This window comes from Chionomys nivalis, chromosome 5, assembly GCF_950005125.1.
Source record: "Chionomys nivalis chromosome 5, mChiNiv1.1, whole genome shotgun sequence".
Lineage (NCBI taxonomy): Eukaryota > Metazoa > Chordata > Mammalia > Rodentia > Cricetidae > Chionomys > Chionomys nivalis.
The window spans coordinates 59,692,182-59,708,489 of NC_080090.1; the positions used below are offsets into that span (position 1 = coordinate 59,692,182).

At 41.7% G+C, this 16,308-nt stretch overlaps 1 protein-coding gene across 1 annotated transcript in view; it reads right to left on the reverse strand.

Annotated features, from left to right (window-relative positions):
- The window catches only part of Slc9c2 (solute carrier family 9 member C2 (putative)), a 62,069-nt gene that overhangs the window by 18,958 nt on the left and 26,803 nt on the right, over positions 1 to 16,308 (reverse strand). The window contains exons 13-20 of the mRNA XM_057769850.1: positions 15,838 to 15,935; positions 14,637 to 14,756; positions 12,114 to 12,312; positions 10,756 to 10,944; positions 8,748 to 8,897; positions 5,298 to 5,349; positions 3,586 to 3,734; positions 2,680 to 2,805 (exon numbers count right to left, since the gene is read on the reverse strand). Of these exons, the coding sequence (XP_057625833.1) occupies positions 2,680 to 2,805; positions 3,586 to 3,734; positions 5,298 to 5,349; positions 8,748 to 8,897; positions 10,756 to 10,944; positions 12,114 to 12,312; positions 14,637 to 14,756; positions 15,838 to 15,935 (1,083 nt within the window). The remainder of the gene's footprint in view (positions 1 to 2,679; positions 2,806 to 3,585; positions 3,735 to 5,297; positions 5,350 to 8,747; positions 8,898 to 10,755; positions 10,945 to 12,113; positions 12,313 to 14,636; positions 14,757 to 15,837; positions 15,936 to 16,308) is intronic.

Genomic DNA, 16,308 nt, shown 5'->3' on the forward strand with positions numbered 1-16,308 from the left:
TGAAGACGCTCATGAGCATAGAAAAGAGTTTGGGCTTTAAACAAAGTGAACTAGTGAAGGGATTTTAATAGGAAAACTATGGTGGTAGTTATCATTTGAGAAATAAATGCAATCAACAGGTTTCCAAATCACCCATACTGGCCATCTCAGAGCATGAAGTTGAGAACCAAGAAAAGCAGCTCCCACCCTGCACTTTACATGGTTCTCAATTGTGTGATGGCGCGCAAGCACTGGCAAGGCTACAGCTAGAAATCCAAGGAATCTAAGGTTAATGACTTGTTTATGTATTATTTCAGCCTTGGTTTTCTACCAACCTCTTTACACTGATCTTTATAAACTATTCTCATGCGTGTGTATGTGTGTGTGTGTGTGTGTGTGTGTGTACACAGTACATGTATGGAAGACTGATGGAGGAGTTAATTTCATTGGTTAATAAAGAAACTGCCTTGGCCCATTTGATAGGTCAGCCCTTAGGTGGGTGGAGTAGACAGAACAGAATGCTAGGAAGAAGGGAAGTGAGCTCAGACGCCATGCCTCTCCTCTCTGGGTCAGACGCGATGAAGCTCCAGCCCAAGACGGACGTACACTAGAATCTTCCTGGTAAGCCACCACCTTGTGGTGCTACACAGATTATTAGATATGGGTTAAAGCAAGATATGAGAGTTAGCCAAGAAGAGGCTAGAGCTAATGGGCCAAGCAGTGTTTAAATGAATACAATTTGTGTGTTGTTATTTCGGGGTATAAGCTAGCCAGGTGGCCAGGAGCCATGTGGCAGGAACATAGCCCACTGCTCTTTCTACAGAGGACAGAGGACAGTCCCAGGTCTTGGTCCTCACCTTCTACCATGTTTGAGACAAGGTCTCTTTTTCATTGTTCACTTCTTCATACTCAAAGACAGCTGATCTAGGAGCTGGCAGGAATACCTGTCTCTGCCTTCTCTCTCACTGTGGGACACTGGGACTATAGACATGTGCTACTACACCCAACTTCACACGGGTTCGGGGGATCTGAACTCAGGTCCTCACGCTGGCACGGCACATGCTTTACCTACTGCGCCATCTCCCCAGACTGATAATTGCCATTGTAATTAATTAACTGTTGGGAGTTGGAAGCATGAAGCAGTAGAGAAAGTTAGCTTTGTAATTTTTGCTCCTTGTAGCTCGGACAGACAGTGAGGATGAACTCAACTACAATAAGAGATGCTTCTGTGGTTTTGCCATGTGGATTTGTCAACCCAGGCAAGAGTGCTGGGCTATTGTTGATTAAAAAGACAACCACAAGTTTCCAACTCGGTGTGAGTTTCAGCCTGGTGAAATCCGACTTACATGGCAAAACCGTAGGAAAGTTAGGAGCCACCTAACCAGCGCATGGTATCTGCAGGCAGAGGGGGAACCACCAGCCCTACAGCAGTGTGACTAGCTGTGGAGGGGAGAAAGGCCGTGCCCGAGCTGTCCCTAAAGATGTTTGTGAGTCCTTAGCATGTGGAGTTATCTTCTCATCCTTTTTACCATGGCTCCTAATTCATTGCTGGCTGGCCAGTCAATCACTGTGAAAATTACTACCTATAAGGAACCAAATTCTAATTTTATCTTAAAACTCTGTAAAAAAAAAAAAAAAAAAAAAAAAACCTTCAGGGGTTGTGAGCTTTAACAAGCACCTTTCAAGTGCTTCTTCCCAGTCCCAGGCTAGCCCTCTCCCATTATCAGATACCATCTGTTTTCCAAACCACCCCCAGAAGATTCCGCCAACAAGGCTTCCTCTGGACAGCTGCTACAAGCTACACCAACCAAACTTTCCAAGAGTCCGAACCAAAGCACAAAACTAGGATTTGAGAACCCATTTGTTGTACCCAAGCATTAGAAGAAAAAAATGTTCACAAATTTCTGTTAGGCCTTTCTACCCTGCCCAAGGTTGGCTAACATTTTAGACTGAATGTTTGTGTCTCCCTAGAATTCCTATGCTGAAGTCCCAAGCCCCAGCGTGAGGCTTTTAGGAGACAGAGCCTTTGGGAAGTGCTTAGATCATAAGGATGAAGTCCTCATGTTTAGGATTAGCGCCCTTGAACCCTCTTGCTCCTCCTGTCAGATAAGATCAGAAGATAATCATTTATAAATCAGACGCAGACTCTCACCAGACACCACATCTGATCATGCCCTGATTTCGGATTTCCCAGCTTATTTCCCAGATTCCAGAACTGTGAGAAGTTTCTTTCTTTCGTTCTTTTTTTCTTTCTTTCTTTCGTTGTTTTTTAGTTTTGTTTGTTTGTTGTTTTTTGAGACAGGGTTTCTCTATAGGTTTGGAGTCTGTCCTGGAACTAGCTCTTGTAGACCAGGCTGGCCTCGAACTCACAGGGATCCTCCTGCCTCTGCCTCCCGAGTGGGATTAAAGCCGAGTGCCACCACCACCCGGCATGAGAAGTAAATTTTTGTTGTTTGAAAGCCACTTGTCTGCAGTACTTTGCTATAGCAAATCAACCTACGATAGCCAAATGGCTCTTCACTTGTGAAAGCAACCACATTCTTCAGAACATTTTTTCCTTGTTTAAATTGGATTTTTGATGTCTTCAATTAAAAAAAAGCTTATTTAATTAAAGTCATATTTCTGATAAGCATTTCTTTAGTCATTGGTTGGGGCAGGGGAAATGTTTACATCCTGTACCAGAACAGAAGACGTTATTACCTTGAAGAACTCAATGAGAACATCTTTATTTTCCATCCAAACGATGTTGGGTAGGTATTTGTCTGGAGTTGGAGGTGGGATTGCCATTGGAAAGTTATTCAAGGCTTTTATTTTTGTAAGAAGTACCTAAAAATGAACATGGGAAATTATGGTGATCATTTCTGTGACAAAAAAAAAAAAGGCATGAAGTCAAAACCAAGGAAATCTAAATACTAAATACGCTTCTGCTGTACGGACTTTGACTCACAACCCCCACTCCCCACTGTCATGTGTATTATACTCTTTTTGTTCCTGTTACCTTCTCTTATTTTCACTTATTAACTCAGATCAAACTTCTCATCTTTATAATTCAACTATTACATCCTACCCTCTCTTACACACACACACACAGAGAGAGAGAGAGAGAGAGAGAGAGACCCCTACAAATATGTTATGGTCTCCATAGATGCCCCAGTCAGTGGAATTGTGCAATACAAATTTTACCAGTAAATGAAGAAGAGGGAATCAACCAATCAATCTACTGAGTCTAGCCAACAAGCCAGAGGAAGATTTCAGAGACAATCCTGATAAGAAGTAAGGAATCTTGAAATTTTTCTGAGTCTTTCTTCAAGTCCCTTCCTGAAGCCTGGACACACAACCTGCAAGTCCTCTGAGTCCTGTTTTTTAAATCTCCATGCTTGCTTCTTCACTGAATTTAACTGAAGTTGGCTTTAGTCGCTTGAGTCAAGGTGTTCCAACTGCTGGAGCACGCCAGGCAGCAGTGGCTTTGATCGCCACAGGCATTAAGAATGCCGGAATTGTCAAGGTAGCTCCTGTGGTTAACCGCTTTCCCCAAACTCCTCCTCTCATTACACCCTGGGACACCTGAGCTTCCAGAGCCACACAAGGTGGGGACTGCATTATTACCTTATTCATTTCAATGCCCTCGTGCTTGTCAATGATGCCTCTTGACCAGAGGAAGGTGAGGTTTTTCAGGGCTTTAGCAATCACATGGCGGATGGCCTGCTTTGTCTTCAGGGCGATGACAACATCGCGCCCTTCGTGCTCGAGGAGCCCTGGGAAAAATAGACTTGGTAAGCAACCTACGCAGTACCACAGTAACAACTAGTATTGTACAATATCCTTCCATTCTCGCAGAACTCCTGAGGCTAGTAGGGTGAATTTGCATCCCATCAAATGGATGAGAAAATTGAAAACTAGTTTCCCCCACAACTACACCACTCTCTGTCTTATCCCCAAGGTATCTCACTACCTATTTCTGCGTCAAAACTCAATTCACTAGAGTATTGTTTTGACATCTCTGCCTCATCCACTATGCATTCTTTGGTGGTTGGATGACTAAACGCCTTTCGTTAGAAAGAACATCTGGACTTAGGTGTGTCTTGTGAGATCAAGTGGCATACTCATTCCTTTGTAATAATACAAGAAGTCAGGGACTAGACTCTCGGCCCAAATTAGCATTTTATGTGTCATCTTTACATTGAGCACCATGTCTGATGTATGTATGGAAGGTACTTACACATCTTTTTTCACTAAAATGAGGTGACCAGTAAAATAAAGGGTAGCCACGATCTAGAGCATAGAATTTTAGTACCAGATCCACCAAAGCTAGAGATCTGACTGCCACCTATTAGCCACATGACCTCAGGCAAGCTAACCACACTAAGCAAAACAACTTCTTGTCAAAGATAACCTTCGTGTGTTTCTTCCTAAAAACCTTGAGGACCCTGACCTTGCCATCTGAGCAGACACCCCTGCCTCCACCTTTTCCCTACACTGACACAGCACCTGCCAGGGTCTCTCTAATGTTCTGTGCCAGGCTTCCCTCTTTCAGGCTGCCTGCCAGATCCCAAACCACAACATGGAGACTTCTTACTAGTTATGAATGTGTGGCCTAACCTAGGCTTGTTTCTGGCTAGCTCTTTTAACTTAAGTTAACCTGTTCCTCTTTATCTACCTGTTCCTGAAGCTTCCTGCCTTTCTTTCTGTGTGTCTTACTTTTCTGCTGTGTGCAGAGCAACAGAGCCCTGAGGAGTATCTGTCAAGAAAAGGCTCCCCCAGGGAGACGGGGCTGCATCTCTGTGCAACCTTCCCTATTACAAAAGGACAAATGCTCACTGAAGAGAGCTGAAAAACTTAAATAATAGAGTGTATGCCCACAGAGGAAGGAGAAAATACCCATCTGTGGTTGAATTCCTCCAGAGAGTTCTCTGGCTCTTTGGGATTTTTTCTTCCCAGAACTTTTTCACTCTGACACCAACAGAATTGTGTTGTCAGTGACTCACAATCAGAGCGGGAGCTCTAATCCATGTGACCATATTTAGAAAAGGGCCTTCACAGAGGTGATGAGGCTTAAAGGTTGCCATAACGGTGGAGTCCCCACTGTGTAAAGATGGGTTCTCATCCTTATAAGAGAAATTGGGTACCAGAGTTCCTCTGTCCATGCAGAAAAGGTCAAATGGAGACACAGCAATGAGGCAGCCATATTTACCTCCCAAGAAGCCAGGCTTCACCAGAAACCAACCTCGATAGCACCATGATGGCCTTCTGAAGCACAGAGAAATAAAATCTATAGACACGCAAAACAAAACAGAGAACCAAATGGTCCAACCACTCACCTAGTTCTTTAATAGCCTCTCGTTTGTTTTTTTCTAAAATGTCATATAGTTTCTGTAAGAAATTAAGGAATGGTTCTTATTACACCAAGTACAATCCTGGTTTTATCACCTGAGAAAAAGTTAAAGAAGCATCACAAAGGAATTCTCACTTAGTTTGATTTAGGGGAGCTTTTGTCTTCCAGAAGAATTTCACTGTGTTCCCCAGACTGGGACTCAAATTGCTATGAATAGTGCAAGGCTGATGTTTTGCATAAGTACCTTGCTTTACTGTGACTGTTTTTATTCAGAAAGAAAGAAAGAAAGAAAGAAAGAAAGAAAGAAAGAAAGAAAGAAAGAAAGAAAGAAAGAAAGAAAGAGAAACAAAGAGGGAGGGAGGGAAGGAAGGGAGGGAAGGAGGAAGGAAAGTACCCTTCACTCTCCTGTGCACCACTAAGAATTCTCATTGGCAGAGACCTATTTGAATGTATGCCTAGGGAAACAGCTATTTGGGGATCTACTTTGCCAAGAGCACATTAACAAGTGGAATGGTGTGGACATGCTCTGTAAATAAGTTCATGCTCCTAAAGGCCACTCCTTAAATAATCGAAGAAGTAACTCCACACTGAGGCAAACAGATGGTGTGATTGCTTTTTCAACCCCACGACAGCTACTGTGGGCTGCTCACTGTGTCCCAGGCACTGCTCCTCATAAAGTTCACTCTGGCTGTCAGTCTTTCTGGAGCATTTTCTTAGCCACAACAACTCGGAGGCAACAAAGCACAGTCCTCTGGTTTGTCACATACGGGTGCCTGCAGTGCCCTCAGATACTGCATTGACTCTGAGACAACAGTGCATAGTCCCCTGGGTTGCCACATACGGTGCCTGCAATGCCCTCAGATACGGCAATGACTCTGAGGCAACAGTGCATAGTCCCCTGGGTTGCCACATACAGGCACCTGAAAGGCACTCAGATACTGCTTATCGGAAACAATAGGTCTGTTATCTGAAGTTTAAACAAAAAAAAAATTGTTTTTTCCTGTTTGTTTGGACTTTTAAAAAATTACACCTAGTAAATCCCTTTCTTTGTATATGCAAATGAGATATGTCATCTTTTATGAAACACTTCGATATTAGTACTAGTATTAGATATCTTATGGCACCAACATACTCACGCCCAGCCCTTTTTGAATTATGCTAAGTCTCCTTTGTGCAGAACTGAATTTATGTTCACACTGAGATTCTGGGCAACAGTACCTCCTGCCTTCAAAGACACCACTACCAGAGAGGCAATGTCGGTCACCTCACTGCAGGTAAACTGCCATAGGCCAGTTTCCAGAAACACCCGGTGTTGTGGAATTTAGTTTAAGATGTGTTACATTCGTTTATGCTGTGGGACATTTGTTTTTTTTTTTTTTTTAAAGATTTATTTATTAATTATGTATACAACATTCCTTCCATGTATGCTTGTATGCCAGAAGAGGGCACCAGATCTCATTATAGATGGCTGTGAGCCACCATGTGGTTGCTGGGAATTGAACTCAGGACCTCTGGAAGAGCAGTCAGTGCTCTTAACCTCTGAGCCATCTCTCCAGCCCGACATTTGTTTAATAATGCAAAGATGTGTTGCATTCTTTTAGGCTGCATTTGTCTAACTCTGTGAAGCTGTGTATCTTTGTCTGTCTAAAACCTGATTGGTCAAATAAAGAGACAATAGCAAGGCAGGAATGAGGACAGGTAGGGCTGGCAGACAGAGTAAATAAGAAGAGAAATCTGGAAAAGGAGATCAAGGAGGAACAAGAAGGAGAAGGAGGAGGACTCCAGGGATCCAGTCACCCAGCTTCACAGCAAGCCACAGAGCAAGAAGTAAAGAAAGATATAGAGAACAGAGAAAGATAAAAATCCAGAGGCAAAAGGTAGATGGGATGATTTAAATTAAGAAAAGCTGGCTAGAAACAAGCCAAGCTAATGTTGGGCATTCATAAGAAAGAATAAGCCTCCGTGTATTTATTTGGGAGCTGGGTGGTGCCCCCCCCTCAAAGAACAAAGAGACAAAAAAGTAAAAAACAACTCAGTCACTTCAGAAGAAGCAGTTACCTAATACATATCTCAAAAAGTCACTGAAGTCTTTACTGAAGTCCTCTGCTTCTAAATTTTTATTTTCCTTTCATGTGTAGGGGTGTTTCGTCCAAATTTATGTCTGCACCATATGAGCGCTTGGTACCTGGGGGACTAGATGCGAGCGTCACATCCCTGGAGCTAGAGCTAAAGATGACTGTGAGGTGCCATGTGCTGCTGAGAAACGGATATGGAGCGTCTGAAACAACAGCCAGTGCTCTTCACCACTGGGTCATCTCTCCCTTTAAAGTGCCAATGGAGGCTTGTTTTCTACCTTAACTCTCAAGGCAACTCCTCCAGATCCCTCCGTCAGCTCCTAAATATCTCCAAACGTCCTTAGCGCCCTCCCCGGTTTGTCTTCTCTCATCTTCCTCCTTCTAAAGCCTTTTCCCCTGTGAACTTCTCCACATTCTCTGTTTTGTTTCTTCGTTTTCTGTTTGGGGAGGGCTGTGGCAGGGGAGGGAAAGGGTCCCATTGTGTAGCCTCAGCCAACCTAGAACTCACTGTGTAGTCCAGCGTAACCTAGAAACAATTCCCACTTTTGAAATGGGACGTCAAGGGAGCAGAAGGCATGCGGGAAACAGAAACTTTTCAAATAAGAGATTCAAGAGACAGAAAGAAAGAGAGAGAGAGACAGAGACAGAGAGAAAGAGAGAGGGAGAAAGAGGGAGGGAGGGAAAGAGAGAAATCATTGCTTAGAGAAAGAAATAATCAAAATGATGGTGAAAAAAATTAAAGCAACATTTTAATGGGTCTGCAAATGAACAGAAGGAACGCAACAGAGGGCTAGAGAACACGCAGAGGACTAGAGAACACACAGAGGGCTAAGCATTACATTTAACAGGGGCTGTTTCTGGCTGGGCGGGAGCAAGCTGAGTCACTTTTACTTGCCAACTCTTCTTGGACCAGTGACTCATCGCGACTCACTCAACTTTTACACCCATCTCACTACCAGTACTGTTTCTACAACCATCAGCTTCACCATGAGGCTCCGTGAGTGCCCAGCTCACATTTGGCTTTGTTCAGCATGTTCAGTTCTCTTTTTTGGTGGGTAATCATCATCATCATTATTGCTTTTGCTTGTTGTGTCTTGTCCTATTTTCTTTGAGATAGGGTCTCACATAGCACACCCAAGTGCATACACACACAACCATACACCCACATATGCACGTATGCACACACATACACACATAAAAGTTTACACTGTTCTCTGAAGAACCTTGTATAACAAACATTTGAACCTGTTTGACTACTGAAATCTGTCTGTTGGTCACATACCTGACAAGCTGATCCTAAAGACATGAGTATACCTAAGTAAGGTCATTCCCATCCACCCCATCCTCTGCCTGTTTCTCACCTGATAGATTGATTCACGACCAGAAATTTGCCTGACCAAAAGTTTAGCATCTTCCTGACTTTTGACATAGCCTTTTGTAATACTGTACATCAAACTGAGGCTCTTCTTGATCTGTACGTCCGCAATATTTATTAGTATTGGTATTATAATCTGGAGCAATAAGGTGAAGGAAAAATCATGCATTTAATTAAGTGTTTTCTCTTTCATGAGGATTGAGTTTACAATGCTATGGGCATACACATAAGCAGGAGAGAGTGTAGGTACAGGCTGTGGACACCACAGAAGGGAATTAAAGGCATTGAGCAAGGCAGAGGAGGCAACAGAGCCCTGGGACAGAAAAGTGGAAAAGAGACTGGGGTGCACAAGAAGAGGCAGTGGGGTGGTAGAGGAGGGAGCAAAATTAATAAAAATATAGTTTTATTTGAAAACCCTAAATTGAAATCTAATACTGTGTGTTAATTTATTTTTTTTAACAAAAAAAAAAATCATGAGGAAAACACCCATTCTGGCAGAAATTCTCCAAGTGTCAAATGTAGGCCAGCAAAAAACATGTCCAGGAACTTTCTAGAAATGCAGAATTTGCCCCTGTCCAGAAGTTCAGTGTCAGACACTGTGGTGTGTGGTCAGCGGGGCCACTGACTGCATCCATACGCACTTGGGTTTGTGACCACTCCTGAAAGTCAAAGCTCTGTGAATAATTGACTGTAGCTATAGGTGGAGTCCTGGTCCCTGTCCCTCAGTCTCTCTCCTCTTCAATATCAGAAAGCAGAAGTGGTGGCCCAGGGCACTGAACAACAACTTTGAGGGATAAACACTCTCTCTGCACCATGCAGGCTTCCTTCCTTCCTTGTTCTACATTTCTCTACTTATAGGCTGAGGCCAACTAATGCAGGGACTTAAGAGGCTGAGATCTCTTATACCACCTCTCCAGTCACTGTCTCTGTGACCTTCAGCAAACTACCTCTGACTCTGAGGACTCTGTTTCCTCCTAAGCAAAATGAAACTAATATGTAAGGGCTAGGAACCCAACGGAGCCACTGCTCCAAAGCCAACTGTCACAGCAAGGTGCTTCCCATAGAGACCATGCTGGGTCAGAGCACAGGAGCATTTCGTGAGAGACTCAATATCAGTAGAGGAGAAAGTAACAAGAAAATAGTACCATAGTGCCGGAATTAAAAGAATAGAGTTAGAACGTATGAGCTGCCATTTGATTACAAACTTGGGTGTAGAGGGATTTTGTCTAAAGAAAATGTTTTCAAAGTCTTCTCTTGTGATACACTGACACCCCCTGAGCTGACCACTGATGCCTAGGGCATCTAAAATAAAGATCTCCAATGTTTTCCCAACCTTTGCCAAGGCAGAGATGTTTCTTTTTGAAGTCACATTGGACTGAGTCTAATTTTAGGGTACCTAACTTTATGTAGAAGTTACACCTACCCCAGAAGGTTATTGTAAGAGTTTAACTGGATAGAGCATATAAAGTACTTGTCCCAGTTCCTGGCAAAAAGTAAGTGCTTAATTAAAACCCAACTATATAATAATATTTATTTATTAAATATACTTTGCTATGATTTTGTTCAGGCAGTACAAGACAGAAGGGTTAACTAACTGATTGAGAACTGCTGGGCACACTCTCAATAGATTTGCGTTTGTTTAACCATCTCCTCTAAAATGAAACATTCTATTCTGGAGGAAGTCTCCTTAAGACTCAGAAAGTAAACCACTCACAAGTATCAGGAAGTCCCTGAAACTTACAAGGCTCACAAGGCCTCTTCCCCAGATTATGTAATGGTGAGCACTGCTGGGGAAAGAAACTGACCTGCCGATTCTGAGTCACCTCTATAAGTAAAGCCTCACCCATACTTCTGTTAAGTAAACCCAAAAAACTCTGCTTGAAGAACATTCTGAAAGAGACAGCTCCTTCTCTCATTTTCTCAAAAGAGTGAAGCTTACTAACTCACTTAGTAAACTGTGCAGCGAACCAGTATTTTAGCATAGGAAGCCTTACCTTTAAGATAGGAAGAAACCTAATTATTCTTAAATACCCTATCACCACTGTAAACTGGATCAGAATCAAGCTGTCTGGTCTCAGCTTGACAAAGTAGATGCACAATATATCAACGATTCCCATAACTATGATGAAAAAATCCAAAGTATTCCAATTCTGAAGAAAGTACTTTTTTTTTAAAATCATTATCTGTTTAAAAACACAAACAGAATTATGTTACTCCATAACAACTATATATTGACATAGGGAAAAGGGAAATATTTAAACTTGTAAGTTAAGCTAGAAGTGAGTTACATCCTAGGTGTGACCTTTTTATTTTATGTGTATGTGTGTATTCACCTGAGCATATGTTTATGCACACCACCTGTGTGCAAGTGCCCATGGAGTCCAGAAGAGAGCATCTGATACCCTGGATCTGGAGTTACAGTTATGGATTTCTGTGGAATAATCCTTCTGTGTACTGTGAAAATGTGTTGCTGTCCTTTTTATTTAAAAAAAAGATGATTGACTGATAACTAGCCAGGATTTAGGGGGCAGAGAGAAGACTGGGGAGAAGAAGGATGGAGTCAGAGGATCACACAGAGTAATAGAAATGGGTTGACTGAAGTTACAAGAGCTAGCTAAAAATAAGCCTAAGCTACCGGCCACGCTTTTATAATTAATATTAAGTTTCTGTGTGGTTACTTAGGAGCCGGCTAGCGGGATAGAGCTGATTGACAGGACAGAAAAACTGTGTCTACAATGTCTAATTGTGAACTACTCGGTGTGTTTGCTGGGAACTGGACTCAGACCCTCTAGAGGGCACTGTCCCTTCTTAAGCTCTGAGCCATCTCTCCAGTCCCATGAGTTGTATTCTAAAATCTGAATTTTAAGCTACTTGTCTGGAATTCCCCCAAATTATTAATACACATCAAAATGTTTAGTGAGACTCAAAATATAGCATCTATAATGGAGCTGCAAAACCAAAATAATAATTTAAAGGCAGTAGACAAGTTTGCTGCAATACTATTAATAACGAAGCATCATAAATTACCATCACTGAGTATCCTGTCCAGGCACGTGACTCTCAAGCCAATTCATTTGTATTTGCTTATACATTCCATGAATCATCTGAGGGAAGCGTTTATGCCTGAAATACCAGTTTTCTGTCACCTAACCCTTGGGAGTCTCTCTACTATTATGAGATGCAGCCGATGGCCAAGACTGGCACTAAGACTGTGAACATCCCAGGATCCATCAGTTGTAATAACAAATAGCTTCTGGTATCAAGTTATTCTGATAATAAGATAACAGAAAATGGATTCAAAAATATCTGGATTATTCTTTTTTGTACAATATATTTCTATTTTCCACAGTACCTTCAGTGCTGATTCTAATGTGTATAAAAACATAAAATAGTAGTTTATGGATATCAGTGCTGATATATTTAGCTCTCTTGCAGTTGGCCATATGTGTATTATCATAGGGAAAATATACATTACTGCTACAACATATGTGGCATATTCAAATTCTTCTGAAATTATAATGCGATAGACAAAAATCAAAAATTTATTATTCCTGAAAAAAAATAAGAGCAAATAATAGCAAGTCATTTAAAGTATAACAAGTAAGCAGTGAAGGCCAACATCAGTCTAAACAAATCAAACTAGACATAATATTAAATACATAAGTAAAAATAAAAAACCAAGCATACAGCCAGGCCTTTAGTCCCAGCACTTAGGAGACAGACGCAGGTGGATCACTGAGTTTGAGGCCAGCCTGGTCTACAGAATGAGTTCCAGGATAGCCAGCACTATACAGAGAGACCCTGTCTCCAAAAAACAAAATACTACTACTAATAATAATAACTAGCATACTTTACATAAAGATTATAGTAGAGGAAGAGAAAAGGCTGACTCTGTTAATGTATATAATAAATTAAAAGCAAGAAACAATAAACGTAGAGGAATCTGTGTTATTCATTAGCATTGTTTAAAATTTTTAAATGGGAGAACTATTCAACAATTACCATATTCATGCCGGGCAGTGGTGGCACATGCCTTTAATCCTAGCACTCAAGATGCAGAGGCAGGTGGATCTTTGTGAGTTCGAGGCCAGAACTCACAAAGTTCTGGTCTACAAGAGCTGGTTCCAGGACAGGCACCAAAGCTACAGAGGGAAACCTTGTCTTGAAAAACAAAAACAAAAAATTACCATATTCATTTCTTAAAACTTTCTAACCCATCCAATATAGAAATGAACAAAAGAGGTTTCTGGATATGATTGCTGTTTACTGGGCCAACTTCATTTGATTAAAAAACATCTTGGTTGTGAGATTTCTTCCTTATGTCTTGTTGCCTAGGTAGCTCCCAGAGGCTTCCAAAACAATACAAAGGCTATTGTTGTTCCTGCTTAACCACTAGAACTAGATTTTCTACATTTCTAAATCCTTATTGCTGAAGACAGCATCCACTCTGGACACAGAACACAGAAAAGTGAAGCTGAAACTGAACTGGACTCTTTCTCCCTGCGGCTCACACTCACAGTGATGGAACGTGCTATCTAGGCTATCAACGGAGAAAAGTCATCAACAGTCAAATGCAACTGTGGACCTTGAGGGTGTTCGTGATAAACTGCCTGGCAAGATATGCCCACTGGTTCAATATTGGCATGGATGTGCTGAGAGAAACAACCACATCTTGATTAGATTGGAGGCCCACTCCCCTGGACGGAATATATGCCTACCACTATAGGTCTAGCCAAAAGCCCGTGGCCAGGAGCTCCCAGTCCTCCCAGTGGACCTGCAGTCGATGCTTTGTCAAATGCCTTCCAGATATATATGTGTCTTCTCATAGACTCACACGGCTCTCAGCCTCCGTCTTTTACAGTCCAAGTGGGACTCATGACTGGTCAAAATAAGGCACTGCTGAGTGTCTGGCCTCAAATGGGACACTGATGCCGCCTCCTCTGAGGCTCAAGGAACATCTTGGATGGGAGGTGCAAGGACTTTGAGAACCAAAGGATGAAGACGAATGTTGTGGGGCGCTATCTTCTGGATATGGCATAGCTGTTGGAATCATCAACACACAGCAGGTGTGACTACGGTGGGTAGGGCGGTGCACAGAGGAAGGGAAGCAGAAAGAGACAGACAGACATCCTCTCTCACTGCTCCCAGATCTGAACAAGCAGCCTTACTCTCCCAGGGTCACCCTTTCTCTGCCATGACGATCTACGCCCCTCAAACTGTGAGCCGAAGCTATTCCTTCTTGAGTTGCTTTGTGTCCAGAATCCCATTACAGCAATGAGAAACAATGCTCTTGAACATACGTCAGGATGCTAAGGGTTTACTTTTTTATGTTCTCTTTAAATTTATTCAATGGAAGAAAGCAGAAAATATTCCCTGTATGTTCTTGTTTTTGCGTCCTCTTTTGAAAAAGAGAAACTATTTTCCTGCTCTAAAATTATATAAGTTCACAGTCTACATAACAAAGTAAAAACTCTACCCAGGCTAAGCAAAACATGTATTTAATAATATTTTGGAAAATCAGGCATTCTTAAGGTACAGTTGATTTTCCCTTAATTTTAGACATTTATCCAACAAACAAGGTTGCCTTGGGCTAGATTTGGGCCACTGCAGGTATGGCTCACGCTTTCCCAGTCCTCTACCCAGATGAGTAGTGCAAGAAACGTGGTATATGAGCCAGCCCTAAAATGCCATCATCTTCTTCTATAAGGATGTCAGTGAAGTTGCTGAGCTAGAAGAGGCAAACACACTGTTCAGTCCCTACTTAACCTGTAAACATCTGTCACAAAATTAGTTTAAATAGGAGGGGGATCTACTCTAAAAGTGTTGCAATGGTGATATTCTGGGTATGATGCTCTTAAAGGTTCATAATACTTACCCAGGTACAGTGAAAAGTATCCTTTCTTTGTGATATTCCAAGTAAGTTAACATGTTTTTAAACTTTATAAGCCAACTTCTAGCTCTCACATAAGTTGAAACATCAGAAATACTCATGAATCTAAGAAAAACACATGTGTGTTGTTAAAAATAGTATCTCAGTTAGGACAATTAAAGGGGGAAGATATACTAAATATTAATGTGGGCTTACTGAATATGCTGTCTTAGCCCTTAGTTCCTGCACCTATCCATATCCGTAGTCATATTTCAGTAACACTTTTAGCCTGAGATTCCTGTGCCCACGTTCCTAGAACCCTTCCTGACCTGAGACAGAACCTAATTAAAGTTTCTCTAGACCAGCCCTCTTAGAAGTTCTATAATTAAGCTTCCTTTTATCTCATGTTATGCGACCCTAAAGGCAACTGAATGCCCCAGCTTTCCCAAATATAATCCCCAGGCCAATGATAGGTCTCCCATAGAGATGACCAGACTGCTGATATAGTAATGACCACCCAGTTGTTATCTCTGCCACTGACTCACAGTTTTGTCTCAGATACCCACTCACTAATGCTAGCCAGGACAGTGACCGAATATTGATGCATCTTTAAGACAATGAGCTTTTCCCACCAAACTGCATGGCATCTAGCCATACCATCATTTAGGCCAACTACTCCAGAGCTCACTCTATCCCCGGAGAGCGATCTAAGAACAAAATCCAGGCTGCTGTTCTTTTTCCAATAACTTAGAGAATATGATACAAAAGCAGAATACTAAGAAAAGCAATTAAAGCTCTATAGAATCTTCTTTACGTATTTCCTTGTCTCTTATCGAAGCCTGATCATCTCCAAAGTTATGAAACTCATGAGCGTGGGCGGCAGAATAAAGAGGGGCATTCAAAGTAGATAAATAGGGGGTAGGGATATAGAGAGTGAGGAGAGTTTACCAGCGTAAAAAAGAAAGGGAGGGAGAGGGGACTAAAGGAGGGAGGGCAGGTAGGAGGGTGGGAGGAAAGAAAAGGAGCGGGAGTAGGAAGAGGGAAAATGTTATTAGACAGATGAATGAGTGCACAGGTGGACAAATAGATGGACACAGAGAGAGCCAAGATGATAGATTGGTTAAACCGGACATTTAATTCTCAGTTTGTTCATAGCCACATATTCATTCAGTCTGGGAAAATACAAATAAAGAAGTGTCTCACTTACTTTCCGTGGATGGGGCAGTAGCTTTTGGTTGCACCAATTAATATCCGGGCTGCCTCTACCCCAAGGACTCCATCATTACATTGCTTTTCAAAACTGCTCTGAAACAGTTTTGATATTTTAGTATTTTATACTTATAAATATTTACATATATTTATATTGAAATAAAAATGACAAAGGATCAAAACATTAATGGAATGGCTGAGAACTGCGGCTCACACCTGTAATCCCAGCACTTGAAAGGCGGGAGGATTATCATGAATTCCAGGACTGAAGGAGCTACAGTGAAACCTTACTTCAAAAGAAAAAAGAAAAAGTATAAAATAACTTATGCTACTCTTACAACTTTATTTCATTGTTTTTTAAATTTATTTATTTATTGTGTGTGTGAGCACAAGAAGGTCAGAAGACAATTCATAGGAATAGTTCTCTCCTCCACTAAGTGGGTCCAGGGGATAGAACTAAGGTATTCAG